The following is a 14360-nucleotide window of genomic DNA, read 5'->3' as shown; positions in this document are numbered from 1 at the left end:
CTATCTATTATACCGTTATCTAGCTGAGATAAAGACAATAATTGCATCGAAAAATAGGCCTTAAAAACTGGCCACGGTCATTTTCAGCTCTATATATAAGTCGTTTCAGTATTTAGGCTAGTATATACATGATTGTCGCTAGTCTAGTCCCTTTGAATTGACCTTCCCAGTAGCCGAGTAGGCCAACTTAAAAGCAGAGACAAAGGTCAACAGATATATGACTCGCATCTTCGATGAGTGGTCTTGCTCTTCAACAACATGGGCTGTGGTAAAAGAGAATTGTAAGAGAAAAGGGATAGTCGCGATAGGCTCAAAGCTGGTGACTCGAAGATCAATACGAGTAGCTCTCCTATTTTGTGAAGTGGGGGGTGGTGGGCAAGATATACGTCCCTTCTTGAATATAGTCTATTCTGATCATTACAGGGGCAGGTTCATTTATCACGTATGGGAAATTCTGTAAATCATTGAATGATCACGCAGTGTGCAGCAAATTGATTCTCATAATGTAATCCTGCGGTGGGGATGTAGATAGCAGGAGTTGTATATCCTTTTAGCCTCTGCTCTCACAATGGCTCGCTCCTCAAATGACGGATTGGATTAGACAAGGTGACAGGTCTAAGAGATAAAGTCAGTAGTACTAAAAGGGTCAGACAGGATACACTACTCAAACTATACGTCCAGCGAGTTTCATATGTCTGTTAGTAGGAATAGAGCCTACATTAATGTTTCCATTCACCTTTGTTCTATGATTAGAGCTGATCACAGTAAATATCCGCACCTGTCATAGAGAGGATGGTTTTCTCCGGTGATCGTCCGGGCAGTCTTCCGCGTCATTCAGGAATAGGATATGCCAACTTTTGTGGGCCTTTCATGATGGGTCTATGGAGTACGGGGTAGACACGTTCGAAATACGCAAGGGAGTTAAAAAAATTGTTTAGATAGGTAACTGGGATGGTATGGTATCTACCATCAAATCGTGATGCTCAAGCTCTTAGTATCAATGCTCATAGTTACAATGTGTGTGAAAAGAAAACAAAATCAGATAGAATCAAAGAAAGCATTACAATATAAGCAAAAGCACCAAATACCAGGTAGGTAGCCAGTTCCTGACAAATATTTTCTATCCCCTCTACAAGATACCACTCTGCCAGCTGAGTGTATATCTTTTTCTTACTCCCTACATAATCCGAGTGAGTCATTGGTGCGAGGTAGGTGAGGTACCTTACCTACCTATATCACTGGTCATGTGGCGGTGAGATACTAGGTAATTTACTGTACTATTGATGCAAGATGCAAATGCAGATGCAGAGGATAAGGTGTGCCGCACGGGGTGCCGCTATTTGCCTGTCTGTTTGTCGCTGGGTGTATACAGTGTCTTGCCTTGTGTTCTGCCAGTGGGGACTAAATAAGATTCATGAAGGAAGGAAATAGAAAAGGGGATACTATGATAGTAATTATCATTATCATAACAAAAGTGATCCGTATTATTCCAAAAAGCCAAGGATAGATGTATTAGAGGTTGGCTTTCTACTATCTGTCATCCACATAACCACACCCACCACACACCACATCCACACGTTCCGTTACTCCTCGCACAACGCAATCTCCTACACGACAATAACGTCGAAGTGGATTGATACAGCCGAGACTGCAATCAGCAACTAAATCGCCGTGCTCGTCTCGCTGCTATCGGGATAGAAGAAGGAAGCCAGTCTAACCAGTTAGCATCATATCCAAAACTCTCAGGGGAAAGAAATGAACTTACGCAATAATCACATAACTGGCAACCAGCAGCGCTCCCTCGAGGTAGTTACTGCGGCCGTCCAGCACCAGGAAGTTGACCACGAATGCCGTGACGAACAAACACACCGTCTCGAACAGGGTGAAGTACAGCGTCATTTCCTTGTCCATGCACCATCCAAGGATAACGACCAGGGGAGTGACGAAGATAGCTGTCAGGGTTAGTACATCTGTAAATCAAATCAAATTCGTTGATGGGGGAAAACACACCAATCTGGATACTACTGCCGACAGACACACCAATGGACAAGTCCATCTTGTTCTTGGTGGCGACGGTGACGGCGGTCACGTGTTCCGCGGCGTTACCCACGATGGGCAGGATAATCAACCCGATAAAAGCCTCGCTGACATTGGAGCTTTCGATCATGGCGGGAATGGCGTCTACCAGGAATTCGGCACACACGGCCACCAGGGCGGTGGAAATCAGCAGCATCACGATGGCTGCCGTGCGCGACATTTCCGCTTCGGGGTGCTCCGGAGTGACAGGCGCCGATGGATCGACGGTCGACGGCATGCGGGCGGCGCCGCGGGCGAACTGGACGGCGTTGCCGACCGGCGGGGGGCGGTTCATGTGATTGGGCAGGGAGTGGGTGCGGCGCAGCCCGCTGGTATTGCCGCTCTCGCCTGGAGTAACGGGGCTTGAGGCCTGGGGGTTCGAGAAGACCGTGTTGGTTAACAGCGAGGGGAAGTTGGGGCGGAAGGAGGACCACGGCTTTGGCTGGTCGGCGCCCTCGCCGGTGGTGGCCGTGCCGTAAGGATGTGCCGGGCTGGACTGGTGGGATTTCAACGACGGCCGGGAAACGACCGGCGCGTCGGCCGCCGCCGGGGCGGGGACCCGGTCCTCTGCACGCTTCTTTTTCTTCTGCTCGCGACGCTTCGCTTTGTGCTCGTCCTTCAAGTCCTTGGTGGTGGGCAGATGGCCGAAATCTCGGGTCTGCGGCTCGTGGGATCGTGGCGCGTCGGTGTCGGCCTCGTAGCGAGCGTCATCGCCGAAGTCGACGGCCAAGGGGCCGCCGGGGATGTCCTGATGGCTGGAGCTCGAGCCACCGACAGACCCTGAGGGCAGGTCGGACGTCAAACGCTTTTGGATGGACTGGTGCGACGAGGTTCCCTTCGAGCTGGTGCTAGACTTGCGGCGCCGACGATACTTCATGGCGCGCTTGATCCGTTTCGCCGTCGTCCACGAGGTGGTGGTATCATCCGACTCATCCGACGAACTGCTGGACGAATCCGACGAGGAGTTCATCAAATCGGCCAACACACCGGGGTGAGACTCTTCGTCGATAATCTGCTGGGGGATGCTGGCGTAGAGATAGGCATGCGACTTGAGCTGGAAGATAATATACAAGATGTACACGAGAAGAAGGACGACGCTTGTGCCACGGCTGACTTGGAGGGTGAATTTGTCTGCTTTCACCTTGTCCGTCCAGGATGCGTGGAAGGCCGTCTGGGGGTGGGTTAGCGTGGGCCAAGGAGAGATAATACAAGAATACTGACGGGCAATAATAGACTCATGACACTGAGACTGAGGAGACAGGCGCTCATCTGGGTGACGGTGCTGTTGTAGATCTGTTCCCGGAAGCGGAGACCACCCAGAAGGAAGGCCATGCCAAGAATCAACAGCAGGTTGGCCAAGATGGAGCCCAAGAGAGACGCTTGAACGATACGGATTTCATTCTGGGTTTGTTAGAATGGATCTGTCTGGATGTATAGTGGGGAACATACCTTGACTAGAGCAATGCTTCACGGGGGATTAGTATAATACCTAAAACCTGAGGCATTCATGACTTACATACTATGTATAAGTTAGTATAATGTCAAAAAAAATAAAATAAATAAATAAAGAGGGAGACGAAGGAGATCGTACAAAATAATCAATTCCACGGCATTACCAAAGGTCACGTTGATGAGCGCACCGATGGTGTCTCCAAGGCGACAGGCCACACATTCGGTGGCATGGCTAAGCAAGCCAGCCAGCGGGATGATAGCCACGGCATTTAGAGCGAAAATGATGACGGGGTTCAGACCAGCCGCTGCAACGGCGATGCCCGCGGGCACAAAAACGAGCAGGACATTGATCCAGCTGTGGAAGAGGGCGGTCTTGGTATGACCCACGAAGCGGACGGAGCCATTTCTCATGCGGGTGACCAGTCCGGGTTTGGGGGGGCTTCCCACCGTTGACAGTCCATCGGGGCCCGGGGGAGCCGGGTCACCCTTGGTCTCTTGCTTCACTTCCCCATGCTGACCTGACGGGGGTTCATCCTCGGCGGGAGGATGATCGGAGACGCCAGTCGGGAACTCATTGGGGTTGGAGTTGGGGGAAGACGCGTGAGCTTTCGCCCACGAGTGAATCCGGTCTAGAACACGCCAAGATTAGTGACATTCGCCTAGGTTTTGATGTAGTGGAGTTGTTGTAGGGGATAAGATCGGGCAACTCACGCATGTATTTCAGGACAACGGCTGGTGAGAACCGGGAAGGCAAAAAAGAGGCCTTGTTTGTTGATAACTGTGGTGGAAGGGGGGGGGGGGTGGAGAGGATAGAGAGGAAGTAGAGGAAAGAATAAATATGGAACCCTGGAAAGAAGATACGATACCCGTCGACAAGCACGTCAAGCTTCGGTCAGATCAAGTTTAAAAGCGAGGTGGCCCGTTTTATGAAGAAATCCCCCTTGGCCATCAAATCACGGGCGTCGAAGCCTGAGGTGCCAAGGCATGACGATCGTCCTCCCCACCCAATCACACTCAGGCATCCAGGCGAAATCCGCAGACGCCTGAGTCGCCACGCATTAGTTCGGCTAGTCAGATATCATCGAGGCTCCAGTCTTTCCCTCTGTCGTCCTAGTCCGCACGGGTCGTCGAGAAAATTCCATCCTAAACTTATTACCGAGATTGAGTATAGGATCCCTTCCCATCCAACGAGGACTAGGTCGTCTCCCGTTGTTGGTCGCAGGAGCCATGTTTATGTGGTTGCCTGAAACGCCCCTTGTTACAGACAGAGTTATCAATTACGGCCAGTCCAGACTACTATGATCTCCTTGAGAAAACTGGGTCAATCTCCACCTTTTGGCTTCAGGAGATACGGAGTAAGCGAAAAACAAACACCAAGGGAAAAGTCAACATGCATAATGAACAGGCTCTCTTTGTCCACTTTTGTTCGATTCTACGACGGAATAGGTCTGCCTATCGAACCTGTAAGGAGGGTCCGATCAGGAAATTAGGAGGCCGCCTCACAATCCTTCCGGATTCCCTATAAGGCGACAGTTGCCTCCAGTCCAGTCCCTACCTCTAGTCCCTTCAGAGTTAGTCCTCTGAAAACCCTGAGTCCCTGACCCGTCCACGGGCCCTCCAGAATCCACCTACAACCAATGGGGTTAGATCGTATGTAAGGCCGATCAGCACCATGATTGGTCTATTCCGTATCAGGGGTCGCTGTCCTAACCAGAATTCTTTCTGGCTTCTATCTTTATCACGCTAATCCCATGGTAGATGGTGAGATGACCGTGGTTTACATCACATGTTCCACTGGACAGCGATGACTCCCAAGCGAGATATGACTGCGCCACAGTGGCTGTCCCTATGAATCACCGCTGCGCCACCGCTGTCATCAATGGCGACCGAGGAGCTTCTCCGAAGTAGTCTAATTGGTGGAAGTTACCTTGCGTCTCTCGTGTCCAAAGCTTCTTCCTTACTGACTCCTCGCAGCATCCTAATAAAAACAAAGGGTGCTATATTTCGCTCACTATGAAATCATTGTCGTAATCCTTACCTCATATGTCGTCCACTGCGCTGTGTTGTCCTGGTCACACTGATTCGATTACAGAGATACCTAACGTCGGCGCAGCGCGAATGAATGCTAGCCGAATTCTCGGATGACGTCATGGTGATATATCGCTCATGGGTAAACGGCCGTCTACAACATATCTTTTCCGACAAGTATGAGATTTACATGCCTAGAGGTCTATTTTAAGCAACGCTATTGCTGTCAAAGAATACACTAGTATAGTGCCTTCTGAACAAATGTACATACTTGATTGAGAAAGACGAATGAGTCGGAAGAGACGGAAAGTAAACAAATGAAACAGTGAATAGCAAGACATTCCCCGCAAAACATCCTCTCCACAACCTCTGGACATTAAACTATATCCCAACACGTAGCAGCCCCGCGAGGCTTCGAACACTCCACTACCTCGATATTATCCCTTTTGAAATGGCCACCATCTTGAGGCCTCGGGGAATTAGCTTTGGGGAGTTGGTCGGATATAATGGACTACGTGTGACTGCCCACTAGGCGCATGGTTTAGAATACGGGAGGGATCATGACCGTCATTGCTCTTCACAATGACTGTCATCTATGAACAGGCAATATCGTGGCACATACCTTGTAACCCATTTACCAAAACTGGGATATTGCATTTCCACACAAGCTATCCATTCACCTGTGAGAGCCATACTGGATGGAGGATTGTGTAGTACAATCATGAATCCAGACTTGTATTACATCACAGCATCCCCATTTTGCATTGCAATCGAGGGAATAATCCGCATTAGAGATTTCGTTACGAAGGAGAGCCATTGACTCAGCATGCGTAATGAAGCTGATGACTGCGATTTGAGGCTCGTCCTACTACCAGTCAACAGCGATAACCTCGAGAGCTAAACTGCAGGTCCGTCCGGAAGACCCAACAATTCCCGCTTCCCAATTCATTGGGTCTGTTCTCTTAATAGGGGTCGTATCTTCCCCAATGTACGGTGCAGCGGGGCTGATAGACACGGCTGCGACATTTGAACCCCGGGGCGTTTGATGTCTGTGTAGTAGGTGATGATGCGATTGCACACAGGAGGACGAACAATTGACAGCCTCGGTGGTCAGTGACCCTACTGATCGTATTGCGATTGAAGTGGAGTGTGTACGTCCCGCAGATTTCTGAACATCGTTCAAAGAATGTATCAGGACGAATCCCATAAACGTGATATTGAGGTTCAATCTACCACTATACGAATCGGGTTCCATAACTACAGATGGACATGCATGAAACGTATAACATTGCAAATGATATAACATATCTGAACATTTGAATTTGACCTTTTTCCAAGTTACTTTCGACACAACATAAGAGTCAAGCTCAATGAACCCATTTTCTTAATCGTTGATATCATGTCATTGGTAGAGTTGACTCTGGTATGTTTCCCAGAGGTATATATAAGATTCACATCTCCCGCCAGCCGCTGCCGTGCAGCCACCACAAGATGGCGGTGGTGCGTAATCGACTGATATTTCATGAAAAGGGCGTGGCATTGTTTGACGTCAAATGATATGTAGACATTGCGAGATTCGGAGTGGCTGGTAGGATCTAAGGAGGGGTTGAATCAAGGGATGGAAGAGCGACGCAGCAATAGGATGGGTTGCCTGGTTTATTAAGATATTGATTAAGGGTAGACCCGCGATGGATCAATGCAACGATTAGAGTGCAGGAGTATTCACAATGGAGGATCGCAACAAAGACGCTGGGTGTAGACCATATATAAAAATGGAAAATAGATGGAGAAAATGAAATAAAAGGAAAAAACACAATCGTAGGATCCAAGCCGGGTCGTAATCATCAGTCGGTCGAATCGATCGATCGTGTACTGTACAAGAAACTATCCCAAATCAGTCACGTCTATATTAGATATCCTCAGGTCGAGGAGGTACACACAATTAAACTTTTATAGTGAGGACAAAAGACGGAAGACGGAAGACGGGAGGTCAATGCCAATCATGCTTGGTTAGCCGGGGATAGAAGAAGAGGAAGAAAGCGATGACGGCGAGTAGCATGACCAGAGTAGGCAAAAACATAAAGGTGAAGAGGAAGAGACTCAACCCCAGGGCGGCGTTCTGCCCTGGGAAGAAGCGGCGGGCCATGAGGTCGAGGGAGGCGGTGATCATGGAGGTGTTTTTTCTCTCTTTTCTTCTTTTTTTTTTTTTTTTTTGAGTTTATTGTGTTAGTGTGTTGGTTCTCAGAAGAATATGAGGTATTGATAGAATATGGAATAAATAATAGAGCCGATGTGACTGGTCTCAGATGGGAGGGGATAGGATTGATATAGGGTATACGGGACGGGAGGAAAGAAGGGATATGCAGGACGCACTGCCGGTGTGTGTCGGGTGTATGTATGTCTTAACTGGGATTTGATACTCTGATTCTAACCCAAATGGTCCATCAGAACAAACAATACTATCCATATAGTTGATAGTTACTGCTTCTAGTTTAACACCAGAGAACCAAAGAAACCGAGGAAGTACAGACCGGAAGATCGGTGATTGGCTGTGGATTCGGTTGGGAGACGCTATTCCCGATCCGGACTCGAATGACGTCGCCGGCACCACCCCAGGCAGCCATATTTATCCAGTCTTTGGGACAAGTATGATGGAATTGGTGGTCCGATGGGATTATACAAAGGAAAATACAGACAGGAGAGAATGATAAGGACATGGGCGACTACATTAAAGGACAATAACCATGAAGAAAGAGAAAGTGAAAGAGAGAGAGAGAGATCTGCAGTGTCCTGTATTGTCCGTCCTTGCATGATACCTCTGCTGTTCAAGTACCAATACAGATCCATTGGAATGATCCCTTGCCATTATTTAATTATAGAACCCACCATAGAGGGATGATTTCCATGGAACTTCTGAGCCAGCGGAGTCAATAGGAAATACAGACCCCTCACCAGTAAACAACTGAAGATCCCATCCCTCGCCAATCAGCTTATCCCGTCGCCTTGTAGGGCTGATCGTGCGGATCTCCAGGCTGCCTTCGTCAGGCATTTCTCATTGTTGTTCTTTTCTTTCTCTTTGTCTTCTTTACCCCCTCTTTCTCTCTGCTGATTGCCAGTGGATCACCCCCTAATCTGAACCTTGACTTTTTCAACTCTGTCCTTATTCCAATTCTCCAGTTATCCCTCGATATGCAGACTCCCTCTCCTCCTTACCCACCATGAATCTCTTCCACTCCACCAGTTTTGCCCTCCAGCATGACGAACTCGACAACCGGGGAGTGGACTGGGTCATCCACTACAATTTTGACGACCTCGGTATGTCTCTCCTTCAGTACCGTATGCTAGACCATGGCTAACGGGACCAGACAGCGCCCAAGCCGCCGATGAATTCCGATCCTTAATCCACGACCTCGAATCCGCTCACCTGCGCACTCGAGTACGCCATGGTTATGGCTCGTCTTTACTGGTTTGCGTCCGCGTGCCCCGTGATCATCTGGGGCACATGATTCATCAGTCGAGGTATACCGATGTCTCCCCCCCGTTCCCTCCTCTCTATATTCATGTAGAAAACAAATATTAATAATAAATAGAATAAAAGACTGGCTTTTCGGCATCGCCCACGAGTTCCCCGCAGGAGACGAATATACCGTCGCCGACCCCGAAACCCCAGCCGAAGCGCTCCGATCCGTCTACCACGCCGTCTCCTGGCACCACCACCTCGGCGGCGCAGGCATTATCCCCAAACACGGTCGCTGGAAGAATGTCGTTGCCGCGTTTCCCCTGCACGACCCTTCCGCCAATGCGGAATTACTCCGCAAGTGGTCTCATGCTCTTACTCTTACCGCTGAGGATTTGGATGCTATTCGGGCTTTGTATGGGGAGAAGGTACTTTGACACACCCATTCACCATACACTATACAGATATATATGATAGCCTCGTAGCAGGCTCTACTCGTTAAACTCACCGGCTAACGAAGACTAGGTCGCATTCTACTTCGCCTTCATCCACTGCTACTCCTGCTTCCTGATCGTCCCCGCCCTCGGCGGCATCCTCTGCTGGTGGTACCTCGGCTCCTACTCCATCACCTTCGCCATCCTCAACTGTTTCTGGGGCCTCGTCTTCGTCGAGTACTGGAAGATCCGCGAGGCGGATCTCAGCCTGCGGTGGAATGTCAAGGGCGTTGGCGTCCTCAAGGTCAACCGCGTCGAGTACGTCTGGGACAAGGAAGTCCGTGACTCCGTCACCGGCGAAATGATCAAGGTCTTCCCCGGCCACAAGCAGTTTTTGCGCCAGCTGTGGCTTATCCCGTTTGCGACGCTTGCGAGTTTGGTCCTGGGGAGCCTGATCGTTGTGGCTTTTGCGCTGGAGGTCTTTATTTCGGAGGTGTATAGGGGGCCTGGGAAGGGGTATCTGGAGTTTTTGCCGACTGTGCTGTTTTCACTTTCGTTGCCTTTCTTGTCGGGCATCCTTACTCGCACGGCCTCTCGGTTGACGGACTACGAAAATTACCGCACCCAGGACCAGTATGAGCTGGCTCAGACGGCCAAGACCTTCGTTATGCACTTTATCACCGCATTCCTACCGACTATGTTGACGGCGTTCGTCTACGTGCCGTTCGGCAAGCGGATCGTGCCCCTCGTCGACCTGTCCTGGATGGGCGATGTGGTCTTGGACCCGGCCCGACTCCGGATCGACGCCTCCCGCCTCCAAAAAGAAGTCATCTATCTCTCCGCCATGGCCCAGGTGCTCAGTTTCGGCGAGGAGGTCGTCCTGCCCTACGTGAAGCGAGTCCTCTGGCAGAAATGGCGGGACTACAACCAGCAACGCACCGTGACGCGTCGCCACCGGTCCCTGTCCGTGCAAAGCGACCAGCTGCTGATCGACCCGCCCGACGAGGCCGACTTCCTGGCGCGCATCCGCAACGAGAGCGAAGCGGACGAGTACAGCGTTCACGACGAGACCCTGGAGATGTGCGTGCAGTTTGGCTACCTCGCCCTGTTCGGGGTCGCCTGGCCGCTCGTCCCGCTGGGCTTCCTCATAAACAATTGGCTGGAACTCCGAGGGGACTTTTTCAAACTCAGCCTCGAGTGCCGACGCCCACCGCCCATCCGCACAGACTCGATCGGCCCCTCGTTACAGGGCCTCGAGGTGCTCACCTGGATGGGCACTTTGTCCACCGCCGCCATCGTGTACCTGTACCGGGATGGCACCCCGGAGGTGCACCTGTGGTCGTTTCTGCTGACGATCCTAGCGGCGGAGTGGGCGTACCTAGCAGCCCGATTCGCCGTGCGCACGGGGCTGCATAAGATCGTTACGCATCCTATGCGGCACGAGGCCGCCAAGCGCTACGCCGTCCGAAAGACCTTCCTGGGATCATTCGTCCGTCGCGCCAACGGATCCCCCAAGGGAAAGCCCCGGGTGCGCTTCCAAGACCACGTGAGTGTCTATACCTCGGCCACCGACCTGCCAACCCGAGAAGAAAGCGTGCTCCACGACGAACAGGACGACGCGCCCGCCGAGGCGCGCTTCTGGTCGGGGCCGTCGAATGAGACGGCGGACGCCGGCGTGCGGATGATCAAGGCGCTGTGTACGTCATCTGATGGGAGCATATCCCAGAAGAAGATGGGCAAGGACGCGTAGGATGCAGGGGCGAGAGAGGCTAGTGTGATCAGCGGCTGGTGGAGTAGGCCCACCATTTCCTCCTGCTGCCGGTCGGCGGGAAATCTGTCATTATAGTAGCGAATCTAATTGGATATTTTCATCAAATAACCTCTCATCCAAAGAATGCTGCCAATATTTGCCTTCTGTGAAGAATGTGAGCGATGGCGCGGGTGGCAGTTTTGGGGCGTTGCATTGTCCATGTCTGGGCGTCGATCATGGGATGGAATGTATAATGTGGATTGTATACCACCGCCAATCGCAGCGTCCCTCGGACCTCGTATTTGGAATGAAGTCGGAGTCCCTTTTACCCAGCTCGTCCAATTCATACCTTCTTCCGCACTTTTTTGGTGCGCACACGTTTGTTTCCCCACTACCGCACACCACAGTGCAAATGCCCAACCGGACGGGGACGGCCATGGGAATCCATTCCGTCGATGCTATAGTGGACCCTCTCTTATATGAGCGACCGCGTTGTGAAGTAATATAAGTAGAAGTAGCCTTCTTTCGCGACCCATTCATCGATCCACTCACCTCTCTTTATAACAGCCCGTCAGCCACAACTTACACTCACACCTTATGTACTCGTGGAGAAAAGCACAAGAAAAGAAGACACCACAGCGTCACACTGTCAAATTCTACCTGGTGTTGGCCAACCTGTTAGTTACATTGGTGGCCGCGTCACCGACTGTACGTGACATACCTCCCTCGCTAGCATGGATACACTAGGTTATGCGCAGTAAACTGTCTAACGCCAGCCGTCCTAGTTGAAACCTAATCATAATTTTCAAGCGCGAGGTGAAACTGTTGTTTTCAGGAATGTGGGACATGTCCGACGTAGTCTCTAGGCTAAGATACTTATAGACATGGAGGATAGTTACAATGGGTGATCAGTAGATCAGCCCTATAGGGCGCGCCAAGACGGCCGGAACCGATCCGGAGAGGGTCTTGGCAGGTGCATCGTCAGGTGACATACATTCCATCCATCATTCCTTCCTTCCTCTCTCTCTCTCTCTCTCTCTCTCTCGTCATTCCCTTTCTCCCTTCCTTCTCTTCTCTCTCCCCTCTTCTCCACCTCTCACTCCCCTACAACGGCCTCCCCATGCCCCCAATCGCCAATGCCACCTCCCCAGGGCACTCAATCCCACGACAAGCTCATCCAACATTCCATCCCCATCGAGATCCCCGAACATGGCGCGCCGAACGCCAGGGATAATACCTTCACCGTCCTATTCGCTCGACATCACCGCTCGCGCTCTCTCTACCTTTCTTCTCCACGCTGGTACCGCAACAGTCTCCTCGCAAGTGCCGGGTATCTAGAGTTCGCAAACGCAGGTGACTTCGCCGCGAACGTCTGGAACGAGGTCCCCGTGCCACGCCATGCCATCATCCTGATGGCTATCGGTGGGCCATTGGCTCTGCTCATGAGCCTAGTCGCTGCCCGTGATGCCCTGCTGAGCTGGCGCAACGTGCGGCTGCTTCGCGGGGAGAGGCGCGAGCTACTCGCCTTGAAGGACGAGCTGCTGCTACGTCGACCCACCGCGAGTGGGGACGCTTCAGATGCCGCTTTGATCCCGTTGATTGAGGGAAGGCTTCGGGTTGGGATCCGCGAACTCGGGACGGAGATCGTTGACCGTATCGCCATGGATGTCTTGCTGGGGATTGGAGCCCTTCTGGTTGGGATCGGGACCTTGATGGCTATCGTGGGAATTCACCCGCCCGTTTACCGTGCGAGTAACCTTTTGTCGGGGTTCGTTGGGAACTCCTTTGCTGCTGCTTTTGGTGTCGTTAATGCTGTCTGGTCGTGGTATCTGGTCTGTCGGTTCCGCCGGCACGACCGCGCTTGCATGTCGCAGGACCAAGCCGAGGGAGGGGAAGAAGCAGGTACAGCCGTGGCGGCATTTAAAGGGAAACTTCATTGCCGCTTTTTCCGCTTGCAGGTCCACGCTGTTGTTTCTGGTGTCACTGGGTTGGTGGCTGGTGCTGCGTCTATGGTCACAGCGCGCATGTGGTGGGGATATGTCCTGCTGATCCCGTGCATGGGGCTGCAAGTCGCGTGTAACCGGTTCTGGAGGCGGCATCTGGGGTACGACAGACCTGTGGTTTCTACCCAGCCGAAGGCTGACACTTCTGCCCCTCCATTTCGGAATGGGAGTCCACCGCAGGAGCCGGAGAAGACATCCCTTCCTGCGCAGCAATATACAGCGTCTATCACCAGCAGCAGCGATTCTATACTTCCGGCCCCTTTCCCGGCCCCTCTGACTCGACCCATCAGTTTCAACAATCCAAACAACAACACCAATAAAGAAGAAAAGCAGGAGCGAATCTGCATTGAACACATCCTCCTCACCTCCCTAGCAGAGACAAACACCGCCCGTGCCGCCCTCGACCCCCTCCCATCGACTCTCGGCGCCCTCGACCGCTCCTCCCTAGAGGGCGTGATGTGCTTCATGGAGACACACGCTCTCTTTGACTCGCTGTGCGACTGGCTCGTGCACGACGGCCGCGTCCCAGGTGGACTGCACCGTGCGATCTTCTCCTCCGTCCGCGACGGCGATATCCTCGTGCCGTCGGACCTGGCAGCCCGGGTTCCCCCGGCCGAACACGACCAATTGAAAGAGCTCTGCTTGAAATTTCTCGGCGACGGAGGTCGACACGTACTCATCTGTCGCGAGAGGTACCTCCTAGAGCTTGTGGGGTGTACCCTTGCCGACATTCCCATTACCACCTAACTCTCTCTCTTTCTCCTCTTTTCTTTCCTATTTATCTTTTCTCTTCTCCCTTTGAGCGGGACAGTGATATAGATTTACGTCCTTCCGGTGTGCCGGCACACCAGAAAAAGAAAAAGTTGTTGATCAATTAATGTATGTGTTTTGGGCGTTTGGTTGGTTGTTGATTGGCTGATGGGTAGCACATTTTCTATTGGTACCTATATTTAACGAAAGATAATGATAGAGTTCCCGCCATGCAATCCATGGAACGGGGGCAGGGATCTAGATATACATAATAACTTAATGAAGAGTCAATCACCGTGCGGGAGTCTATTCCGAACTATGTATGCATCATAGTAGACACAGTGGGTTCTAGCTGCTATGTTTTATCCTGCAATAACTGCCACTGCCGTCTAGTCCACCCATATAAGGCT

The 14360-nt window shown here is 51.6% G+C and overlaps 3 protein-coding genes across 3 annotated transcripts; 2 read left to right on the top strand and 1 right to left on the bottom strand.

The window, feature by feature from the left end:
• Positions 1–1435: 1435 nt before the first annotated feature.
• P168DRAFT_289140 (putative membrane bound cation transporter) lies at positions 1436–4329 on the bottom strand. Its single transcript, XM_024836930.1, has 8 exons — positions 4240–4329; positions 3668–4157; positions 3640–3642; positions 3526–3541; positions 3298–3477; positions 2011–3247; positions 1766–1952; positions 1436–1713 (listed from the first exon to the last, which is right to left on the bottom strand). Exons 1-8 carry the CDS (start codon positions 4241–4243, stop codon positions 1662–1664), a joined length of 2169 nt encoding a protein of 722 aa, XP_024694291.1. The 5' UTR covers positions 4244–4329; the 3' UTR covers positions 1436–1661.
• Positions 4330–8774: 4445 nt separating this feature from the next.
• Positions 8775–11197, top strand: P168DRAFT_233763 (anoctamin family protein; the record flags this gene model as incomplete). Its single annotated transcript, XM_024833384.1, has 4 exons — positions 8775–8871; positions 8922–9075; positions 9147–9441; positions 9539–11197. 4 exons carry the CDS (start codon positions 8775–8777, stop codon positions 11195–11197), a joined length of 2205 nt encoding a protein of 734 aa, XP_024694290.1.
• A 1136-nt stretch (positions 11198–12333) lies between these two features.
• P168DRAFT_303441 (uncharacterized protein) lies at positions 12334–13947 on the top strand (the record flags this gene model as incomplete). The annotated part of the gene is made up of 1 exon (XM_024838757.1): positions 12334–13947. The coding sequence occupies one exon, from the start codon at positions 12334–12336 to the stop codon at positions 13945–13947; it is 1614 nt and encodes a 537-aa protein (XP_024694289.1).
• Positions 13948–14360: the final 413 nt, after the last annotated feature.

The sequence above is a fragment of the Aspergillus campestris genome (assembly GCF_002847485.1).
Source record: "Aspergillus campestris IBT 28561 chromosome Unknown P168scaffold_4, whole genome shotgun sequence".
Lineage (NCBI taxonomy): Eukaryota > Fungi > Ascomycota > Eurotiomycetes > Eurotiales > Aspergillaceae > Aspergillus > Aspergillus campestris.
Note: the sequence above shows the minus strand (reverse complement) of the source record. Positions and strands in the feature narration are given on the sequence as shown.

What these genes read in the sequence shown, in the direction of transcription:
- P168DRAFT_289140 (XM_024836930.1), bottom strand. An exon ending in TCATGAGTCTATTATTGCCC is followed by an intron (nt 3,248 to 3,297) that starts GTCAGTATTCTT and finishes ACCCACCCCCAG; the next exon opens with ACGGCCTTCCACGCATCCTG. An exon ending in CGGCAGTAGTATCCAGATTG is followed by an intron (nt 1,953 to 2,010) that starts GTGTGTTTTCCC and finishes TAACCCTGACAG; the next exon opens with CTATCTTCGTCACTCCCCTG.